At 36.8% G+C, this 20563-nt stretch overlaps 1 protein-coding gene across 1 annotated transcript; it reads left to right on the top strand.

Moving 5' to 3' along the window:
* The first annotated feature begins 341 nt into the window (after nt 1-341).
* On the top strand, nt 342-20509 carry si:ch211-166a6.5 (clustered mitochondria protein homolog). Its single transcript, XM_067414460.1, has 26 exons — nt 342-617; nt 3690-3799; nt 3994-4165; nt 5775-5906; nt 6061-6215; nt 6301-6455; nt 7345-7467; nt 8383-8515; nt 9430-9522; nt 10187-10884; nt 11445-11518; nt 11618-11722; nt 12078-12178; nt 12502-12654; nt 12758-12820; nt 14836-15071; nt 15157-15241; nt 16476-16629; nt 16707-16846; nt 17610-17690; nt 17780-17905; nt 17990-18099; nt 18731-18824; nt 18899-19024; nt 19121-19194; nt 19874-20509. Exons 1-26 carry the CDS (start codon nt 572-574, stop codon nt 20298-20300), a joined length of 3966 nt encoding a protein of 1321 aa, XP_067270561.1. The 5' UTR covers nt 342-571; the 3' UTR covers nt 20301-20509.
* Nucleotides 20510-20563: the final 54 nt, after the last annotated feature.

Consider the following 20563-nt stretch of genomic DNA (forward strand, 5'->3'; position numbering starts at 1 on the left):
ATAATGGGACCAAAATGTTCCCCAAAAAGATGGCAATATCCAAAATCCTTGTCCTTGACATAATGGAGACATGAGGAAAACAGCTTATAAATCACACTGTGATGTTTTGTTTTGTTTTAAAATGTAAAAATGCAGAAAGTTTTCTGTGAGGGTTAAGGATAAAATACAGTTTGTACAGTAGTTTGTACAGTATAAATTGTGTCTATGGAAACTCCCCATAAAACATGAAAACTACAAGTGTGAAAGTGTAAAGTGTGAAGTGTGTGTCAGTGTGTGGGATCCCTCCCTGCCCTCAGGGAAGTCAAAGGGGGAGGGTAACGCTCACTGATCTCGCGCAAAATGGAGTGAAGCAGCGTCACGCCCAGTGAAACATGCCTGCCGTGGGCCGAGTGGGAGGAGAGGGAAGCACTGCCAGCACTGAGGGAGTGGCCGGCCGAGGGAACAAGAAACTAAAAAGACGTGTTGGGTCAGTCACACCTGACAGCTCTCCAAAAACACTGCACAAAACCAGAAGAGTGTCCCGACGAAAAGACAAAACCAGCAGCTACCGAGAGAGAAAACCAAAGGAGAAATGAGGGACGCCGTGAAGAAAGGAAACGGAGAGAAGAGAACTATGGGTAAGAGTTGTTCTGATTCAGTTCTGTCTGTCTCCTCCCTCTCCACTTCTTCCTGATGTTTCCCTCATTGTCCTGCCGCCTTGGATCAAGCTTCCTTTTGCGGTTTGTCTGAAATTGTTCATGCGTATAGTTAGAAAAATGACATAATGCATGCATTAAAACAGAACAAACACTAGAGGCTGTCATTACATTTACAGTTCTCCACTTTAGAATGAAACTTTCTCTCGCAGCAAAACAAACACCCGTGTCCACCTTTGACCTCCTGATGTGTGCGTCCTCCTCCCACTCACAAACACACATGTTAAAGCTAAAGCGGCGCATCTGTGAGATTCCTCATGGCATCGGGTCAGAGCACACACACACACACACACACACACACACACACACACACACACACACACACACACACACACACACACACACACACATTCCTGTCTTTCCTCAGGAGCGCGTTTCTCTCCGGGCGAGTGCGTGTGATTTATCACGAACACGGCAAACCCCAAGCCCTTGTTTTGGGGTGATGTGGTGTTCCGTGTTCATCATAACCTTTTATGATCTTTTACCCAACTTTTCATTTGATACTCAACTGTTGTGTATCCCATAAACTCTACCAATCATTCCTTGTTGTAGTGTTAAGATCTTATCTGGCTGCTGAAAGGCTGTGGGTTTTAATTCTGCATCTTATTTTTAGTTTAAACATAGTAAAACAAAAAGTTTAACAGAGCTGACGAGTAGGCCTACTACACATTTCAGCTACCGGTAATCATTCTTTTCTTTTTCTTTTTGTAAATTTTTATTATTTTTTTAGGGACCATTAAGATTTCTGGCATTGCAACACTAGTTTCATGACAATTTTAAAATCACTGAAATTTTAAAAAATGTCTTTTTATATATGTTGTTTACTTTATTTTTCCACATTACAGTAATGAATGAATAACTAATTTAATGAGTGATTAATTTATTATTTATTTACAGTTTATATTTTAGTTTTGTGTATTATTGTATGTAATGATTTTTTTTATTTTTTTTATTTTATATATATATATATATATATATATATATATATATATATATATATATATATATATATATATATATATATATATATATATATAATTTAAATGATTAATCAATCACTTTTATGGTAGATGCAATTGATCAAATAAATTATATATATATATATATATATATATATATATATATATATATATATATATATATATATATATATATATATATATATAAGAACAATTATTACCAATATATTACTTACAATAATTACCTCAAGCTCGAAAAGCTTGATACTTTTAAAAAAGGACTACAAACTTTTCTTTTTGGGAGAGCTTATGTCCTTTAGCTATTTAAGGTACCGTAATAATACCACAATATTCTATCTATATTGGTGTGTAATAGATCTATTAATTAGTTAATATATATAAATTATATATTAGTTTAATTAGTTAAAATGTTTGATCAACAAAAAGGAAGGTATTGAACCTCAATGTTCAAATTCTGCAGAAATCATCAGATCATCCATAAGCTCCACCTCAGGTGATTCAGGTTAACTGTCCAAGATTCTGCTCAGTGACTAGTTACTAGAAGCTGGTTATCTGAACATTGAGTGATGGGTTCATATAGACTTTGTGCTCAATCGAAATTCTCATCATTCATAAAATTGCATGCCCCAACCGTACTGTATTTATTAAATATTTTTCATTAATTTAAGGATAATGGTAAAAGTGCACACCCATCCATTTAACACATTTTACTGTGATTAAATGCATTCCTTCATGACCACAGATCAAATGCTGGTTTACAAAAGGTTAAGCTTTATATTTATTGTGACCTATGAAGCGCACGTGAGCCATAGCTTGAACAATAGTCTTTGTGCTGTAGAAGAGCATTGATGCATCTCATCCTGAAAGACTGTGACACTGTGATCAAGCTGTTTTGACACTGTGATCAAGCTGACATTTGTAAGAGTGAGCTTTCAGCTCAGAGCTCATCTGGAGTCTTCCTTCATTATGTCCAGACGAGTCTTAGATAAGTGTGGTGTATTAGCACTAGTATAACCACTCATACAGTGCTTATCTGCTCTCAGGATAGAGCCAGGGGGAGGTTTGGAAGATGTCTGGACAAGCTCATGCCGTATCAAGCTGAGTCTTGCTGCTTTTAGAGAACTTAGACTTGCCTACAAATCTGACAAGAGATATTCAAAGCTTTGACTCTATGAATGGATGTCAGGTGGAGATGTCTGTGGGGTTTATATGATTTCAATGACACTCATCTGACCCTTTTAAAAGTACTGTGACTGTACCATATCAGATGGTAATATTGGATATATGCTTGGATACCGGTTTCTGAAAATGTTTCTCATGATCCTAAAAATCGAAATGCTGGAAATTAATTTTGTAGAAAAAAATTAGTTGATTTGTAGATTGTGAATTTCTTTACAAAACCTTTTGTGCATATATTTTTCATTTATTTCTTTTAGTTTCTTACCTTATTCATTTCAGTTAGTTTACAAAAAAATAAATACAATAATTAAATCAAGAAGTAAATAAGATTAAACCTTTTATGGTTTTAATTTTTTTTTAATTGTATCTTGTTTTAAGGATAATTAGATATTTAACAAAATGGTGTAACAAAAGTGAATTTGTATTGTATTTATTATTTTGTATTTTGTATTTATTTTATTTATTTCATTCAAATAGACATTTAAGAATGGGTATTTATGTCCAGACTTCACTAGCACTGTTTACAATAGTATTAAATGATCACCATAATCATGTACCATTGTATTTATACAGTACTCAAAGGTATCATTAGGAATATTGTGGTATTATTACGGTACATATCCATAAAACATTCTACTGCCACGACCACGTCTAAAAAAACATGGTAGTACCATGGAGCTATAAAAACCTTTTATTGTTCTTTCTTCAGTTTCTTTCGTGGCATTTGTACAGATTTCCTAGCTTTCCTAACTAACTCTTATGTAACTCTGGTTTTGGCTGGAATCACAGTTTTGAGCTCAAAGTGAAGAATGCTTTACCCCCCTTCACTCTGCAGATGTCTCAAGTTCAGAGAATGGAAGAAAAGTGACTGTAAGCAAAAAAGAGGATGACGGGTCATATCCTGTGAAGATTCAGGGTGCAGGTGTCGAGCCCTTTGAGCTGCAGGTGAGCTTTCACCGTCAGCACTAGTCAAATATACCATGAATAAAGTACGTTTTGGGGTGGTATAACCTCAACATTAGTAGTCAAGTTGGGGCTGTTTAGCAATGCAAATATTTTCAAATATGTCTGTCAACAGAACATCAAACGATGCAAAGCACTTAAATGTTGGATTAATATTGAGTCTGTTTTCTCTGCAGGTTCATGGATTCTGGCTGGTCCAGGATGCCATCATGACCCTACTGGGCAGGGAGGAGGTGGCACCTCGCACATCCATCGCCCTCGCCCTTTCAGGTGTGACCCTCGACCCCATGACTGAGCTTCAGGACGTCAAGGGCTTCAAAGCTGGAGTCACTCTCCGTTTAGTTGAAGGTAAACTGCAAGATCTTCCCATTTTATCACTTCTAATAGACTTACATATTTGGTGGGGCATGACTTAGAGCAGGGGTTATGATGCCAAGGACCCCCACATATGATGAACCTTTTATGATGACCCCCTTTCTAAAATCCATGTTTTTATGACAAAAATAAATAAACTGTTAGATAAATAGTATGTGTGACATTATAAATACAAAATATTGTTTCCGAATGTAATTTGCCTATACTTATATTGGCTATATAAACCCTGAAGAAGAACATTTTCATTTGTATAAGCAACTTTCACAAAATTGATTGTAAGCATATTGCGTACTGCGTTAAGAATACTCGTAATAGATGGATACAAAGCAAACATCCAATTCTGTAAAGTATGTATACGGCAATAAAGGAAAGACACTTTTAGAAATGAAACAGAATGTTTGCTAGACTTTATCCATTTTTGCTTTGTCTTTTTATTCTCAGAAATTTTCTGTGGACCCCTTAAAACCTTCTGGAGGACCCCAGTTTGAAAACCACTGACTTAGAGCAGGGCTGATGGTTTTTAGTTGGTAAATATTATTTTACATCACCTGAATGGCCGGGTCTCAATCCAGTCGAGCATCTGTGGGATGTGCTGAACAAACAAGTCCAATCCATGGAAACCCCACCTTGCAACTTACAGGACTTAAAGGATCTGCTGCTAACATCTTGAAGTCCATGCCTTCTTTCACTCCCTTCACGGAGGCATGGACTCCACTAGACCCCTGAAGGTGTACTGTGGTATTTGGCACCAATATTTTAGCAGCAGATCTTTTTAGTCCTGTAAGTTGTGAGGTGGGGTCTCCATGGATTGGACTTGTTTGTTCAGCACATCCCACAGATGCTCGACTGGATTGAGATCTGGCTATTCACGTGATATAAAAGAACATTTACCAACTAAAAAACCATCAGGCCTGCTCTAAGACATGCCCCACCAATATGTATTTATATATATATAAAATATGATGTTCTATAACTGAAAATTATGTTTAATAGTTTAACTTTAACAGAAACAATTCGTTAACATTAACAATCACAACACTGCTTCAGTATCTAGCTTATCCAGTGATCATACACCAGTGAAAAGTGCATGAAAATTCATTAGTCGGAAACAGTGGAAACCGAGATGATTATTGATGGTCTAAGACCGGCTTCGGCTGGTAGTTCATCATGACCAGTTACTATGTTCCAAAACCAGTTTGAGCGAGTATGACCAGCTGACCAGTTCAAGGTTGAGTGGTATAGCCAGGTTGGGCTGGTCAGTCAGCTTGGACCAGCTACCATGTTCCAAAGCACAGCAGCCAGTTTAAGCTGGTTTCAGTGAGAATTTTTCACAGGGATCAGTGTTTTTTTAGTTGTTGTTTTTTTGCTATACAGGTTTTGCAACTTCTTGATTTCATTGCAAACCGTTAGAGCCAAGTGAGTCACATGGTGCTCATTATGAGTAATGTGGGAAAGAAGATGATTGAATAATCTCATTGCTCATTGGACAAATTATAGTCTTACAAGATGAGACACATAAATATTCAGAAGGTCAATGGATTGATTTTGGTGTCATAAAGTGACCTCTGTGTGCATGTTATAGAGCCATACTCCCCGCGGTCGGCACAGGCTCACCTGGCACGAGTGCAAGAGATGATGAAAGCTGCCAGACCCCAAGATGCCTTGATGGAGGGCCGATCACCCGCTGTATTGAACACACTCACCCAAACGCCTGGTAAGAAATAGATAGAGATATCTTTGTGCACAAATGCTCTCATAAAGTACATTACAACACTTGTATTCAGTACTGCTTCTAAATAATTTAAAATGCATTCATTATGTTTATGCCCATGGCAATGAGACCCTTTCATTGTGTGTTTGTGTATTAGAAGCCCCTCCCACTCTGCACTCATCAAAGAACAGACGAGCCAATAGTAAGACAGAGCAGTCTGCTGAAGCCCCGCCCCCTCCTGCCTACATTCTGCCTGGAGTTTCAGAACTTCCTCCTCTGATGACCCTGCTGCCCACCAACACACACAGTGAAGTATGTTAAAAACTAATGGACGAATAATAACTCCTTTAGGCATTTGACTGTTTTTGACTCTTACAATAAACTGATTCTTTGATAGGCTCCCAGTTTCTTACTCGACCTGTCACTCAGCTGTTGGAACCCTCCCCCTGGTTTCCGGAAACTGCAGGGTGACTTTCTATACATCAGTGTCCAAACTCTGGAGGGCAAGCAGTATGACATCACTTCCTGCCCACGTGGATTTTACCTGAACAGGTAAGATTCTGTTATGACTATGCTTGTATTTGCATGCTACCATACTATTTCAATTATTTATTAATTTTGGCAATGGTATCCATGATTTGTAACAACTGTTTCCTGATCTCACTGTCAACAGTTAGTTTTACACAAAAGAAGAATAAAAAAGCAAAATAACAGTAATTATTTTCAAGATGAATTACACATGTAATGAAATGTAATGCTCATGTGACACAAATGCATTATACTACTGTATACATTTTTTATCATTGCATTTTAAAATATACCATAGTAGACACTACACAATATGTACTATATTTGGCATAAAGAACATTAAAAAGTCAGTTTTTAATGTCATTAATATTTTTAATTTACATTACTGTAATGGAAAAAATATATATAATACATTTATTTTATGCAGATTAACTAGTGTATTTTTTTTCACTTTATTGCAGTTTTTATACAAATTTACTTGGATTTAATTGAATTATGGGAATTACAAAAAAACTAAAAAATAAAGTCAAATTATACTTTATTGTCCTGACGGGAAGTTTGTTATGCACTTTGTTGCCTTATAGACAAAAATAATAAAACATTACCACACAGACATGTATATAATATAATATAATATAATATAATATAATATAATATAATATAATATAATATAATATAATATAATATAATATAATACTGCCTGGATACGTAATGGTAAGTTTTGTGGGAAAATATATCATGAAAATGTTACAATGTGAAATGCTAAACATCATTTCATATTTTTTTTCTGTAAATATTGCTGTGAAGTATCTGCATGTTGTCATGAGATTCATCCGTTGTTGGAGTTACAGACATCATGAATTGTTTGTGACATTAGATTCACAGAATGAACCAAGCTGTGTTTTTGTTTCAGGTCGACCCTCGATGTGTTCGACCCTCGTCCTGCTCAGTCTACTCCAGTGTGCCACTGTCTGAGCGACCTGCTGTCCCACATCAGCCCACAGTTCAAGCACAACCTCGGCACACTGCGGCACAGGTGACCCTCAGACACTCTCACGACCCGTGTTGGGGAAAGTTACTTTGAAAAGTAATACATTACTTTTAAAGAAAAGTAAGGCGTTACGTTACTTCTGCATTACTTTTTTCTCACCTTTGTTTTTTATGACAAAAAAGTTATATTTTTGTGCAAATATAAAGACCTCTTCACATCAAAATTTAAATAATAAAACGCAGGTCGAGGTAAAAATGCTAATTCACGCATGTACAGAAGAGGGCGCAGCTCAAACAAACCTCTCAGCTGTGCTGCTGTTGTGGATAATGGAAAATAGGACGCAGAAGAAAAAAAGTTTAACAGTTTTACTTCACCAATAAAAACAGAAAAACTAAAGTAATTTTTCCTTTTGGTTTAAATGAATCATTGAAAGTTAGCAGCAAAACATTGGTCAATAAAGGTAGCCTAAATGCATAAAAATTGTTTTATTGATATATTATTATTGCAGGTTTGCATAGTATTTTGATTGTATTAATTTTGAGGAATACTGAATCTTTATTGTGCAAGTGAGATGAGGAAATGCTCACATTTAGCCTAGAACTACAATATGTTTATACCATCATGTTTGCACTTACTCGCGATTTTTCTGAACATCAAATAAATGTGAAAACGTAACTTGCGTTACTTAAAAAAAAAAAAGTAACAATTTTTTTTTTGAAAAAGTAACTCCGATATTTTGTTGTAAATTTTAAAAGTAATGCATTACTTTACTAGTTACCATATTTTTCGATGCGACGTATACTCCGGAGCGACTTATAGTCCGGAAAATACGGTACTCGAAAAAGTAATCTGATTACGTAACTCAAGTTACTTGTAATGCGTTACCCCCAGCACTGCTCACGACCTCACCTGTCCTGTATCTGTACCTGTGCAGTTCACTGAGCGTCTCTGTCCCTACAGGCCCTCTCTGCCGGCCGAAGAGGCGCTTCCCACTTCGTACCGCACACTCAGCTGGCTGGGCGTCTCCTCGCCTCACTCGCACAGATCCAGCTTCGGCTGCCGGCTGGGTCTGGACCAGGACCTCAATGCGCAGGTAGGAATGTGTCAGTGTGAATAGCAGAACAAACCTTTAGTAATGAAATTAATATATAATATAATAATAAAATGTAATACTATTTAATGTTGATTTTAATTATCAATCAATTTAAAAAGAGAGTAAATGAACATTTTTATTATATTAACATGCATTAACATTAGCAATTTTACAATTTTAGAGGATAATCTCTAATCTCTAAAAAGTAAACCAATGCGTTACTATAATGATGATTGTTATGGCAAAGTGTGATTAATTTTCATGGAAATGTCTCAAATGTCTGGAAAAAAAATGGGTTAAAAAAAACTTTTAAATAAAAAACTGTTAAAATAGGTTAAAATTATTTATACAAAATATTAGTATTCTTTTGATTTTGGAGTGTCTTCATGGGATTTATCTAAAAAACAGTTATAATTCAATTAAAATAATATAAAATGTAATAGTAATTATTATAAATTAATATAATAAAAAAGAGAATAAAGGTATATTAGTTATTATAAATTAATATTTAAACGGATAATAAAATATATAAAATAAATGTAATATTATTTATTACTAATTATATATATATTTATATATATATATATATATATATATATATATATATATATATATATATAATAAAAAATAAGTAAATTATTCATAATAATTAATTAATTACATTTAAGTTATATTAACATGTAGAACTAGAAACAATATAAAGACTTTATATAAAGATATAATTAGCAATTGTTCTATTTTGGATGGGCTACTTTGGATGGGACAAAGGATCTCTAAAGTTTGTCTATCTTGTGTTTGGTAATTGTTTCTCAGTCTCATCCTCTCACTTGATTCTCTCTCTGTACCTGTCTGTCTCCTGTCTGTGTGTGTGTGTGTGTGTGTGTCATGATCACGCGTTCTTCTGTGTGCTTTAGGCTCCTGACTGGAATAAGGAACTTCAAGCAGCCAGAGATCTTCCTCAGAGAAGTCTGGAGGAGAGGCTTCAGAGGGACCGAGCGCTACTGCAGGTCTGAGCACACTTTTATCAAACTTATGTAGACGATTCGGTCCCCAAAGTATAATTTACTGACCACATAGACATAAAACATCCTAACAATACTGTATAATGTAACTACTGTACATTTATCAGTAGCGTGACAGTATCTCAGCTGTTCTCAGTGTTTTCCAGGATCTACATCACTGTTTGTCTGTCACTGTATTGAGTGTGATCAAAAATCAAGTCCAGTTCTTTTAGTGTATCGGTTTGTTCATATGGATCCGTTCAGTCAACCAGTTCAGAATATATTTTATATATTTTTTAAATATAAGTATTTTGTTTAATATTTATTTATTAATTTAATTGAAAACCATAGTTTCCAAGGAGTTTTCATTACATTGAAAACCATTAATTTCATTTCATTTCATTTCATTTCAATCAATCAATTGCATTGAAAACCTTTCATTATTTAATTTAATTGTGTTTAATTTATTTAATTTTGACTGGATTGAAAACCGTTAATTTATTTTCTTTATTTTCAATGTTTTCATTATTAATTTAATTTATAAAAAAAATTATTTATAATTTATTTAATTTCATTTAATTTATTATTTAATTTCATTTAATTTTGATTTGTTGAAAAGTCCACACCAGTTTTTGCACCACCTCTTATCTTTGATTGTGTGCTCCGGCAGGTGAACAGTGCTTTTGTGTGGGCTGTTGCTCAGGCATCAGAGAAGGTGGTCGATGGTTTTGTCGACCCAGTCAATAGTTCTCACGAGGACCCAGCGTTTTTATGCGGCGGGGTGTTCCTGAGTGTGCCGACACAGAGAGAGGAGTGGCTGGGAGGAGAACGTGGTCACAGAGCCGCTCAGCGCCTCGAGCTGCGATGTGTTCAGATATACAGCGACCTGGAAGGAGACCTCCAAAACCTGCACACCATCCCTACCGCACTGGCCGACTATCGGGGCGTCCGGCTGTCCGCGCAGGGCCTGGCCCCTGGTCTTCAGGGCCCCGAGCAGGCCGAGGTTCCCAATGGCCTTTTATACGGCTTCCGCGCTGGGCCAATGGAAAATCCATCCAGAAGGAAACTCCTAGAGCTGCTGGCTCAGTCGGCGAAGGCTCTTTCTCTGCAACGGCATGCGGTTGAGGGGCCGACCGGGCACCAGTTGCCCCTTTTCACCTCTATAGATGCTCAGGGGATACTGGGGGCCGATGGTCGATATTACCTGCTGGATGTGTATCGTACTATGCCTGCTGATGCCAACTTCCACGTGGAAGACGGAGAAGAAGGACAGGAAAAAGAACACAAGGAAGGCAGTTTTCCTAGACATTACCCTCACGTTTTGTGTCGTTTACGGCCAGAGCTAGTGAAGGCGTTCATTCAACACAAGTGAGTTCTGACACTCATATTTATATGGCCATGATGATGATGGCCACAATGCATATAAATATTAGTTGTTGCTCTATATTTCCCAATAATATTTAAATGCTTGGTTTTATGATCAATTTCTGTAGTTTTAAAACATATAATGCAATGCAATATAATGATGATTGAGAGAGGAACAGATAAGCCTTCCTCAAAATTATTACTACTACTACTATAATTATTATTACTAACAATATAAAAAGTATAGTAATATTAAAGACTTCACTGCAAAATGTGTCTTTCTACATTGACAATGTATCAATTTTCTTGCATAATGCATCACATCATGATCAGTAATGTGAGAAACACACAGAATGCCATCTTATCATTATGTGGGCAGAAACAAATCAAAGAAAAGAAAAGAAAAAGAAACATCATATACAAAAACTTGCATGTTAATCTAGGACAGTAGAACGTTTTTAAAAATCCTTTAACACACGTCACATTTAAATGTACAAGCCAGAGATTTTAGGTTTGTTTATTTGTGTGCATCCTAACGAACACATTTCGTCTTCTTATTTCAGACACGCTCAGTTCTCGCAGCGAGCGAAGGCTCACATGGAGGAGAACGGAGGAGTGGAAGAGTGTTTGAAATCTGGTGAGAATGAAAAGAAGTGTTTTTTTTGTAATGGGATGTTGGACTAGTATACATCTGTTTTAGAGGAATGATTTCATGTGTGTATTTGTGTGTTTTCAGACGACTCTCGAAACATAGACGCCGTAAGAAGAGCGTGCAAAGAAGTCGGATCCGTCAGTGACATCATATTTGAGATGCGTTTCAACCCTAATGTCTTCTCCCCAGGTCAGGAAGAGAATAATCATACTCCAAAAACATTAATATGCTTCAAAACAAACTACATAAAAGCTTAAACTATTTAATGCAATCGGGAATTTACTTTTACATGTAGCATTAAGATGCTCTTAAAAGCCAACATAAAAATAATATTAAAATCTTAACATCAAATAATAAATAATATTAAAGCATTTACATCACAAACCTTAAAATGCTGTCTATGTAGGCAGCTTAGGTTTTGGAGCTAATATTGCCATATTTGTCTTGAACAGAAATCTTCCGTCTTTACAGCTTAACATGAACACTTCTGTAATTAGAGATTAAGTTAACGACCTTTAATATAGTTTTCTTTCTCTTCGGGTAGGCGTGAAGTTTCCCATCTCAGAGAATGATGCCGTGGAGCTACAGAAGAGATTATTGAAGGAAGCAGCATCATTCATCGTTAATGACCAAATACCGGCATTCGTGAGTGTATTTTGTGCTTTATACACTACCGTTCAAAAGATTGGGGTCAGTATGAATTTGAAATAAATTAATACTTTTATTTATCAAGATGCATTACATTGATCAAAAGTGACTCTTTTATATTTAAAATAAATCCTGAACAAAAATGTGTCATGGTTTCCACAATAATATGAAGCAGCACAACTGTTCTCAACATTGATAATAATCAGAAATGTGTCTTGAGCAGCCAATCAATCATAGTGACCCCAAACTTTTCAACGGAAATGTATGCGCATATGAACATAGAGAAACATGAGCACTGAAGCACCAGCATGCACTTTCAGATGAACGACTGCATTCACGGCACTGACATACCGATGGATGGTGCTTCTTTACGACAAGCCCTCCATCAGAAAGGCATAAACCTCCGCTATCTAGGTCACCTGATCTTGTCCATCAGCCAATCAGATCTCAAACATCAATTGAGACACATCACGGTAAGAAAATTATTTTTAAAACCATTATACTGGGGTAGACTTTAAATTTGAATTAAATTGTACATATTATAACTGTCCTAATCCTATCTTGCATCTCTCTCAGAGGTTGGCGTTTGCAGAGGTTGTGGTGCGTTGTGCACAACGGTTCTTCAGTGGCTACATTCAGGTATTTCATTTTATTTAGTCAAGTCAAATATATATAGTCAAACACTACTTTTTACTAGTGTATGCAGGACACTATAGTTAATTTATTTAAGTGAAGATAGAAAAATAAAGTAAACTGTGACACATTATATCCAAACATTCGTCATAGAGTAACTACCAGTAAAATTTATAAAGATTTGTGCCCAAAATGATTCAGACACTTTGAGCTAAGCATGTTTTGGTGAAGTGCGTTTTCTTTAATTGCTAATGTGACCTTTGACACCACAGACTGAAGCATTACTTGGTCATTGGTTGACCTAAACTTGTATTATCTAATTGTGTACTTACAATCAACCAATCAGCTGTTAAATTTAATCCATTACACAACTTTCTATCAAAGTTATCTGACATGATCAAGATGAATTTGTTCTGACAAAGTTTAACTTTGAGTTCTTGCCATGTTTTATTACCATTTTCTAAACTATAGCTTATAAAGTGTGATAATGTGATAAAATGTTAAAGGTGTCTGAATAAATTTTGGTTTGACTATATACGGTATAGCGCTTTTCACAAAACAGTTTCAAAGCAGCTCTACAGAAAATCATGTTGTTAGTCTGTATATACAACCCGATCACACATAAATGCGTATAAATAGTACGAGTGTGCAATGTCGTGGAATGTATACGCCAAAACTCATTTTGGCGTGCATATGATACGCTGTTTCTCGCGTGCATATGATACGCATTTTATGCCGAATATATGGCACGCTCTCTTGGGTAGGTTTAGGGTAGTGGGGTGGGGGTATCGTATGTATAATACGCCATAAAATGCGTATCATATGCACGCAAAAAACAGCGTATCATATGCACGCCAAAATGAGTTTTGGCGTATACATTCCACGACATTGCACACTCGTACTATTTATACGCATTTTTCATGAGATCGCCCTGGAATATAACATCATCATGCCTTATGATACAAGCAATCAAGCAGTTGAGATTTGCTATATAGCATATATCGCCCTACGCAACTATACTGTATGTATGTGGATAAAGTTAGACATACTTGCTTATAAAGTTACCAGCTACTCAGCATTTTCACTGGACAAAATTTTGACATCATTACGATGGGGAAAAACTGTCATATAGATATTGATAATATCTCACAATTTTGCAGTAGGATTATTAGGCTGCTGTCACTTTAAGACCTAATGCACGGCTCCATTATACTGTTACACTTGTTTTCTTTCTCAACTATTTAAAGTCACTTAAAACAGAACTGACTGTGTTTACATGAATACTCGCCAAGAGCGGCATTTTGACATTATTTTGTGTGTATTTGACTGTTTAAGCGCAATAAGCAGCGAGAAAGAGCTCAATTTAGATGACTTTATGTGAGCAGCTGATATTGTGTCTATTCTGCGGAAAATTTGTATTTTTGGAGGCGTTTCAGATATTTCAGTATTGAAACATCCATATTTGACACCCGACAACAAGACCTTCTTTCATTTCCGGAACATAAATTACGATATTTGTGTTGAAATCCGATGGCTCAGAAAGGCCTTCATTGACACATGTAATTTCCTCTCTCAAGACCCATAAAGGCACTAAAGACGTCGTTACAAAGCCCATCTCACTATAGCGGCTCTATGAAGAGCCGCTATAGTGAGAATATATAGCGGCTCTTCATAGAGCGATGAGAGAAGTTTTTTTTGTGCAAAAAAACTAAATAACGACTTTGTAGTGAAGGCCGATGTCAAAACACCGCTTCGTAAAGCCTAAACGCATTCATAATCAGCGTATCGGTTCATGATTTGGATCGCGTGTGAAACCGCCAAACTGCTGAAATCCCGTGACTTTGGCGATCTGAAACGCTGCTAAAATACACACACATTCGGCGGGTTGCCGGGTGTTAATGTCAAGCCCTGCTTATATATCTAGTTTTATAAACCAAGCTTGTTGTTTTTTAATCTATAATGAGTAATTCAGAAATGATAATAAAATTTAAAAAAAGAAAATTGTGTCTGTTGTGTCGTAGGGAGTGGAGACGTCTAACCTGTCTGCAGCAGCAAGCCATTTCCTCTGCTGCTTATTGGTGCCTCACTTCAGTTCAGCATCAAATGGGGAGGAGACTAAAAAGCGCTCCAGGAGGCGTGGCCGTGGAGGGGGAGGAGTTACCGACAGCACTGCATGGACCACACTCAGTGGGAATGAACTGTGGAGTCAGATCTGTCAAGATGCTCAAGAAACATACAGACTCAAAGAAGGACTAGGGTGAGCGAAGATCATTCGCTCATCTCCAAATGTTTAAACCTTTCATGTGTCTCGTAGTGACTTCATAAAGCCTCATTTTTTGCAGGTCAAATGTGGAGCATCTAGTAGAGCAGTACGGACTCCAGAAGATGTCCTTGTTGAGAGAGATGTGCTTGAAGACTGGCATTCAGGTATTGCGTTAAATCAAGCAATGGCTAAATTTAAAAGTGCATAACTATTTCTGCAATATGTTTAGTGCCTAAGTTTATGATGTCATTTAAAAAATATATATTTTTCCTAGGGTTTGTTAGCCTAGCAGTTTAATCTCATAGGTTTAAATAATTATAAACACGAATATTAGAAATGTCGCTCACACTTTAGTTTAGGGTTCAATTCTTAATATTAGCTACGACTTTTGCCTCAATAATCTCCTAATTACTGCTTATAAATAGTTAGTAAGGTAGTTGTTAAGTTTAGGTATTGGGTAGGATTATGGATGTAGAATATGATGACCATGCATTAATGTGTGCTTTATAAGTACTAATAAACAGTAAATATCCTAGTAATATGAATGCTTAAAAGAAACTAGTTAATGGTGAGAACCGAAGTGTTATCAACATGTTTAATTTGTAGTTTATCTTGTGATTTTGGCAAAAAAGGAGCAATTGATGTACACTAGTTTCAAATGTTTTTTTTTTATTGCCAAGGCCTCACAAAAAATATCCATGTACAAAAAGCAAATATACAAGATTATTTAAATACATATGATATAAAGCACCAATTATAAAAAAAGAGAGAAAACAATCTATTGTATGATGCTGAATGTTTTGCTTTGATCACAGGAATAAATTATACTTTACAAAATATTCACATAGAAAACAGTTCTTTTAAAGCTACACTGTGTAACTTTTTTAGTTTATTCTTAGCTAAAAACACTTAGTTCTTTCAAAAATATATGTGCTCATTAATGTATATTCATTTCTTTCAAGTAATAAAGTATTCTCGTAAGTTTATAATATGCCATTGAAAATACATACGGGTGAGGGGTTCGAATGCCGGTCGCCATGTTGCCCCTCCATCTTGAAAGTCCATTAGCCAAAGAGGGACATACCCGTAAATTCAAGCTTCGCCTTTCGCGTTTTAACACTCGATGGCACCGTGTCGAATGTGAAGAGGGGGATTGCCATGTTAATCTTGAACTAAATCGGCCACCGTAGAAGTTCAAACGAAATCGGAATTGAGAGGAACAGGAACTAATATTCACTGGATGGTCATATACCTTTACACCGCTAGATGGGGGAAAATATCACACAGTGTAGCTTTAAATTGTAGTAATATCTCACAAACTGTATTTTTGATCAAATAAATGCCTTTTTTTAAATTTAAATGCCACAAAAACCCTTTCTGTTTGTAAATGTCCCACAGCTCCGTCTTAAAGAATACATCCTTGACAACCGTAACAAAGCGCCCATTTCTCCGGACGATGTGCTCAACATTCTGCCCGTCGTCAAGCACATGACCATGTCAACCACCGACGCCACACGGATATTCAAGATGGCTCAGAACAGCCTTCAGAAAGGTATTTATGAACCAATGCGCAGTAATTGAGTCATGTGTGAACAGCCTCGCTTGACCGATGCCATGTTCTCCCCGTAGGGTTACTGGAGCAGGCGTACGAGCAGCTGAAAGAAGCGGCGTACCTCTTCGGCCGCGTCTGTGATGACCTTCACCCTGAAGCCTGCCAATGTCTTAGTCTGCTGGCAAAAGTGGCCTATGTACAGGGTCATCCTGCTGAGGTGCGTTTGTGTGTACAATCTAGGGTGTGTCTTGTTGCCCAGTGGCTTAAAAGGTAGCTTTTTGTATAATAGGACCTTTTAGGTGATTGCAAATGAAGGCACGACTTGCTCATATTCAAGTAAGCATTAGAGTTAAAGGTGCACTATGTAGTATTTTTGCTGTAAAATATCCAAACACCACTAGGCCAGTGTTATATATTTTGTTCAGTTGAGTACCTACAATATCCCAAATGTTTCCAACTATTTGTAAATTGTGAGAAAATGGCTATTTTAACTAAGGACTGGAACGTAGCGTTTCAGCATGGCGTCTGAGTGCATGCTGAAACGCATCATCCATGTTTATAAAGTGCACTTATTCTAGGTGGAATTTCAGTGTGAACACACTTGTGCACTATTTATACTACAAAACGCCATAGAATAGTGTAGAATAGTGTAAGTACGCAAATTGGGATGCACCTATAGATTAAAAGATCACAGTTCCTCAAAATGAAGATTGATTAAGAACAACAGATCAGTATTGCCAACTCAGCCCTATTTTCCACACAGCTGTGCATGAAACAGACGCTCACACAGTCGTGATGCATTGCATTCTGTCATCATGAGACCGTGAGAATCGCTCACAATTCATGTGGCTCAAGGCAGCAGGTTTGAATGTGTACAAGATTGAAATTTTAGCGGAGTAATTCCCATTAACATGTCGAACACACCTAAAACTGTCACTGCTTTCTGAGCTCATAGCACTCCTCACTTTTGTCCCCTGCAGGCTCGTAGCGTGCAGCTGAGGGTCGTGGTCATCAGCGAAAGGGTTCTGGGCTTCGATCATCCCAACACCATTCAGCAATACGTGAGTCATGTTCTCACAAAGCCAAAACAGACAAAACAAAGCCTTTTTTTTTAAATGCATGGAGGTCATTTTCATTTCTTTTGTTCCAGGTGTTGTTGTCAGTGTATCTGCTCGCTGGAGGCGAAACCGCTCTGGCTCAGCGTTGCCTGTATCGTGCCAAAGTACTTCTGTTGACGGTTCATGGAGGAGATCATCCTTACACTGCAGTCATAGACGTAAACATCATCAAGCATAATCAAGAATAATCACAGACCCAAATAGAAGTTTGGTTTCAATGTTCATCTCTTTTTCTCCCTCAGGCTTCTCTGGGATTGGTTCTTCAGGGAGAACAATCATTACAGTATCTACAGAGCGCACTGAAGCTCAACAGCTCCTTCAGAGGAGACGCAGACCTGACAACAGCTCTGATGTAAGACCACATGCTCTAGTTGTAGTAGATGGAGTTGTGTAGTAATCATGCAGTGACCTGCTCAAGCTCGAAGGCTCCGCTCCAAGCCCTTGTGAGTTGCTTATATAAGCATCATTTAGCGGTTCCTTAGCTTGGTCAAAATAAATAGCAGGATCACAAATATCCTTCAGGCGTAAGGCAATCCCACAATGCATTACAATGAGCACAGTGGAAAAAAAATCATCCAAAATGGATGGAATAAAGAAATTGTCAGTTTTCAAAAGAAATATTACAGTATACATGTTTGAATACTGAAGAGCATTGGTAGAAAATAGTAGATTTTGCATTGTGACATTGATTTATGACATTAATTTTAAAATCATAATGCATCCAGATTGTTTGCTTTTGCTCATAAGACTTAATAAAGTAATTTTTATTTAAATGCGCAATAGACAGGACAAGAAATACGAGTGTGTGTGTGTGTAATTTATGAGGTTTAATTGTGGTTACCTTTAGTGACTGTTAGACACAGAGGCGGCTCATTAAGGTTTGGATCAGAGCCTAAGTAATCAAACTCATTTAAAGTAATTATGCTGCCTGTGTTACCTGTTTAAAGTTGCTAGAGGTCATGATTGTTGCGATTGTTTCGCAGGCACCATCTGCTGGCTCAGAGACTGTGTGTGATTGGTGACTACAGAGGAGGCATGAATCATGAAAAGGAAGCGTACAGCATCTTCCAGAACAAGGTCAGATTTTGTGTTTGCTGGTCGTGTTTTTTCTTTGGAAACAATGTTCTGAGCGTTTTTCTGTGGCGCAACAGTGCGGTGAAGATCATCCTCAAACCAAATGCAGCTCTGACTTCCTGAGGAACATTACCCAGCAGGCTGTGCGAGTAGAACGGTCGATTCGTCAGGGAGGCGTGGAGCTTGCTGAAACATTGCCTGAGGTAAGCTCAGCTTGCTTGAAACTGCGGTCTAATAGAGTCGACGTGTGAAGACTTGCATTAGTTTTGTTAAACATCAGCTCTGTTTCTCTTCTGCAGGGTTTGGCTCCCTCTCAGGACACAATGCTGGAGCAGCTCGCTCTGGTCAACGGCATACTGAAGACTTCATACAGGTAAAAAGAACTGAGGATTGCACTTGGTTGAAATTCACACACACATATATATATATATATATATATATATATATATGTATGTATATGTATATGGATGAAAACAAATATTCTGGATACACACAGAAACCGAAAATTACTTTGTATTGAATTATTTTTTTATTTTAAATTGTTTTTTTTATTAATAAAATGAGTTTAATTGTATTATTATTATACTTTTTAAATAAATGTAATAATTTTACTGAATCTGAATTTAAAAAATACAAGCCAATAAAATAAAATAACCACCTTTTATTTAAAGTAACACAAATATTTGACGGAAAATAGCCCTGTATAAAAATGTTTAAAGGAACTGTATGTAAGAAATGTATTTCAATTAGTCATAAAATGGCCCTGATATATCACTAGACATTAAGAAATCATGTTAATTTCACTGACAACAGTAGTCTGGCCAGGATATTGTCATTTAAAAGTAGTTGTTTCAGCCACATAGTTACATAATATTTTGTTTTATCATAAAAATTATGTAAGTGAAAAGAAAATCCCTGCATAGTGGGGATTATTAATGTAAATTAATGTGTACATTTTGAAGGAGTTCATAAAAAAATGTCAGGAGATTTTCAGCCCCTTTTCAACCCTTAATGGAATCATAGCTGAATGCTTTTATTGTTGTTTGCTTAAGCACAAAAATGATGGAGTTCAAAGAGAAGCTGAAAGAGAGGAAAGCAGCGGAAGAGGCTGAAAAGGCTAAACTGGAGAACTCTGAATTGACCAATGAGAACGAAGCTTCTGAACTACCAAACAATAGTGGGAAGGTTACAGAGGAGGCCATATCCAATGGGGAACAGAAGCAAGAGGCCACAGACGGAGATGCAGAAGGTCAACCAGCTGAGAAGCCAGACCACTCAAACATGAACGGCCAGATCGAGTCCCACCTGCATAACGGAGATTGTGCTTCAAAAATAGAATGTGAGGAGGAGGAACACCAATCAAAGATTACCAATGGTGTCCTGACTGAGAGCCAATCAAAATCCAGTAGTATTAAGACATCAGCAAGTGAAGCGCAGTCAGGATCAGCAGTGGTAAATGGGAAAGAGTGTGGTGAGTGAAGGTTCAGGCCATTCAGAGCAACAGGCTGAGACAGAGTGAGACATTACTAAAGATCAGACGCTCAGTGAAGTATGATGAGAGAGATCAGTGTTCGACTCCATTAATAAACCATAAAAGAAGTGTGGAGACAAGATAATGCCCAAAAAACAAGTCTGTCTTGAAGTCAATATGTTGTTTAACTAAATAAAGTTTCATTTTTATGTTTCAACATGTTATCCGTCAAGCTTTCTTCATTTTGTAGTTTTCAACATTGCCGTCTTGG

The sequence above is a fragment of the Pseudorasbora parva genome, chromosome 13, assembly GCF_024679245.1.
Source record: "Pseudorasbora parva isolate DD20220531a chromosome 13, ASM2467924v1, whole genome shotgun sequence".
NCBI classification, from domain to species: Eukaryota; Metazoa; Chordata; class Actinopteri; order Cypriniformes; family Gobionidae; genus Pseudorasbora; species Pseudorasbora parva.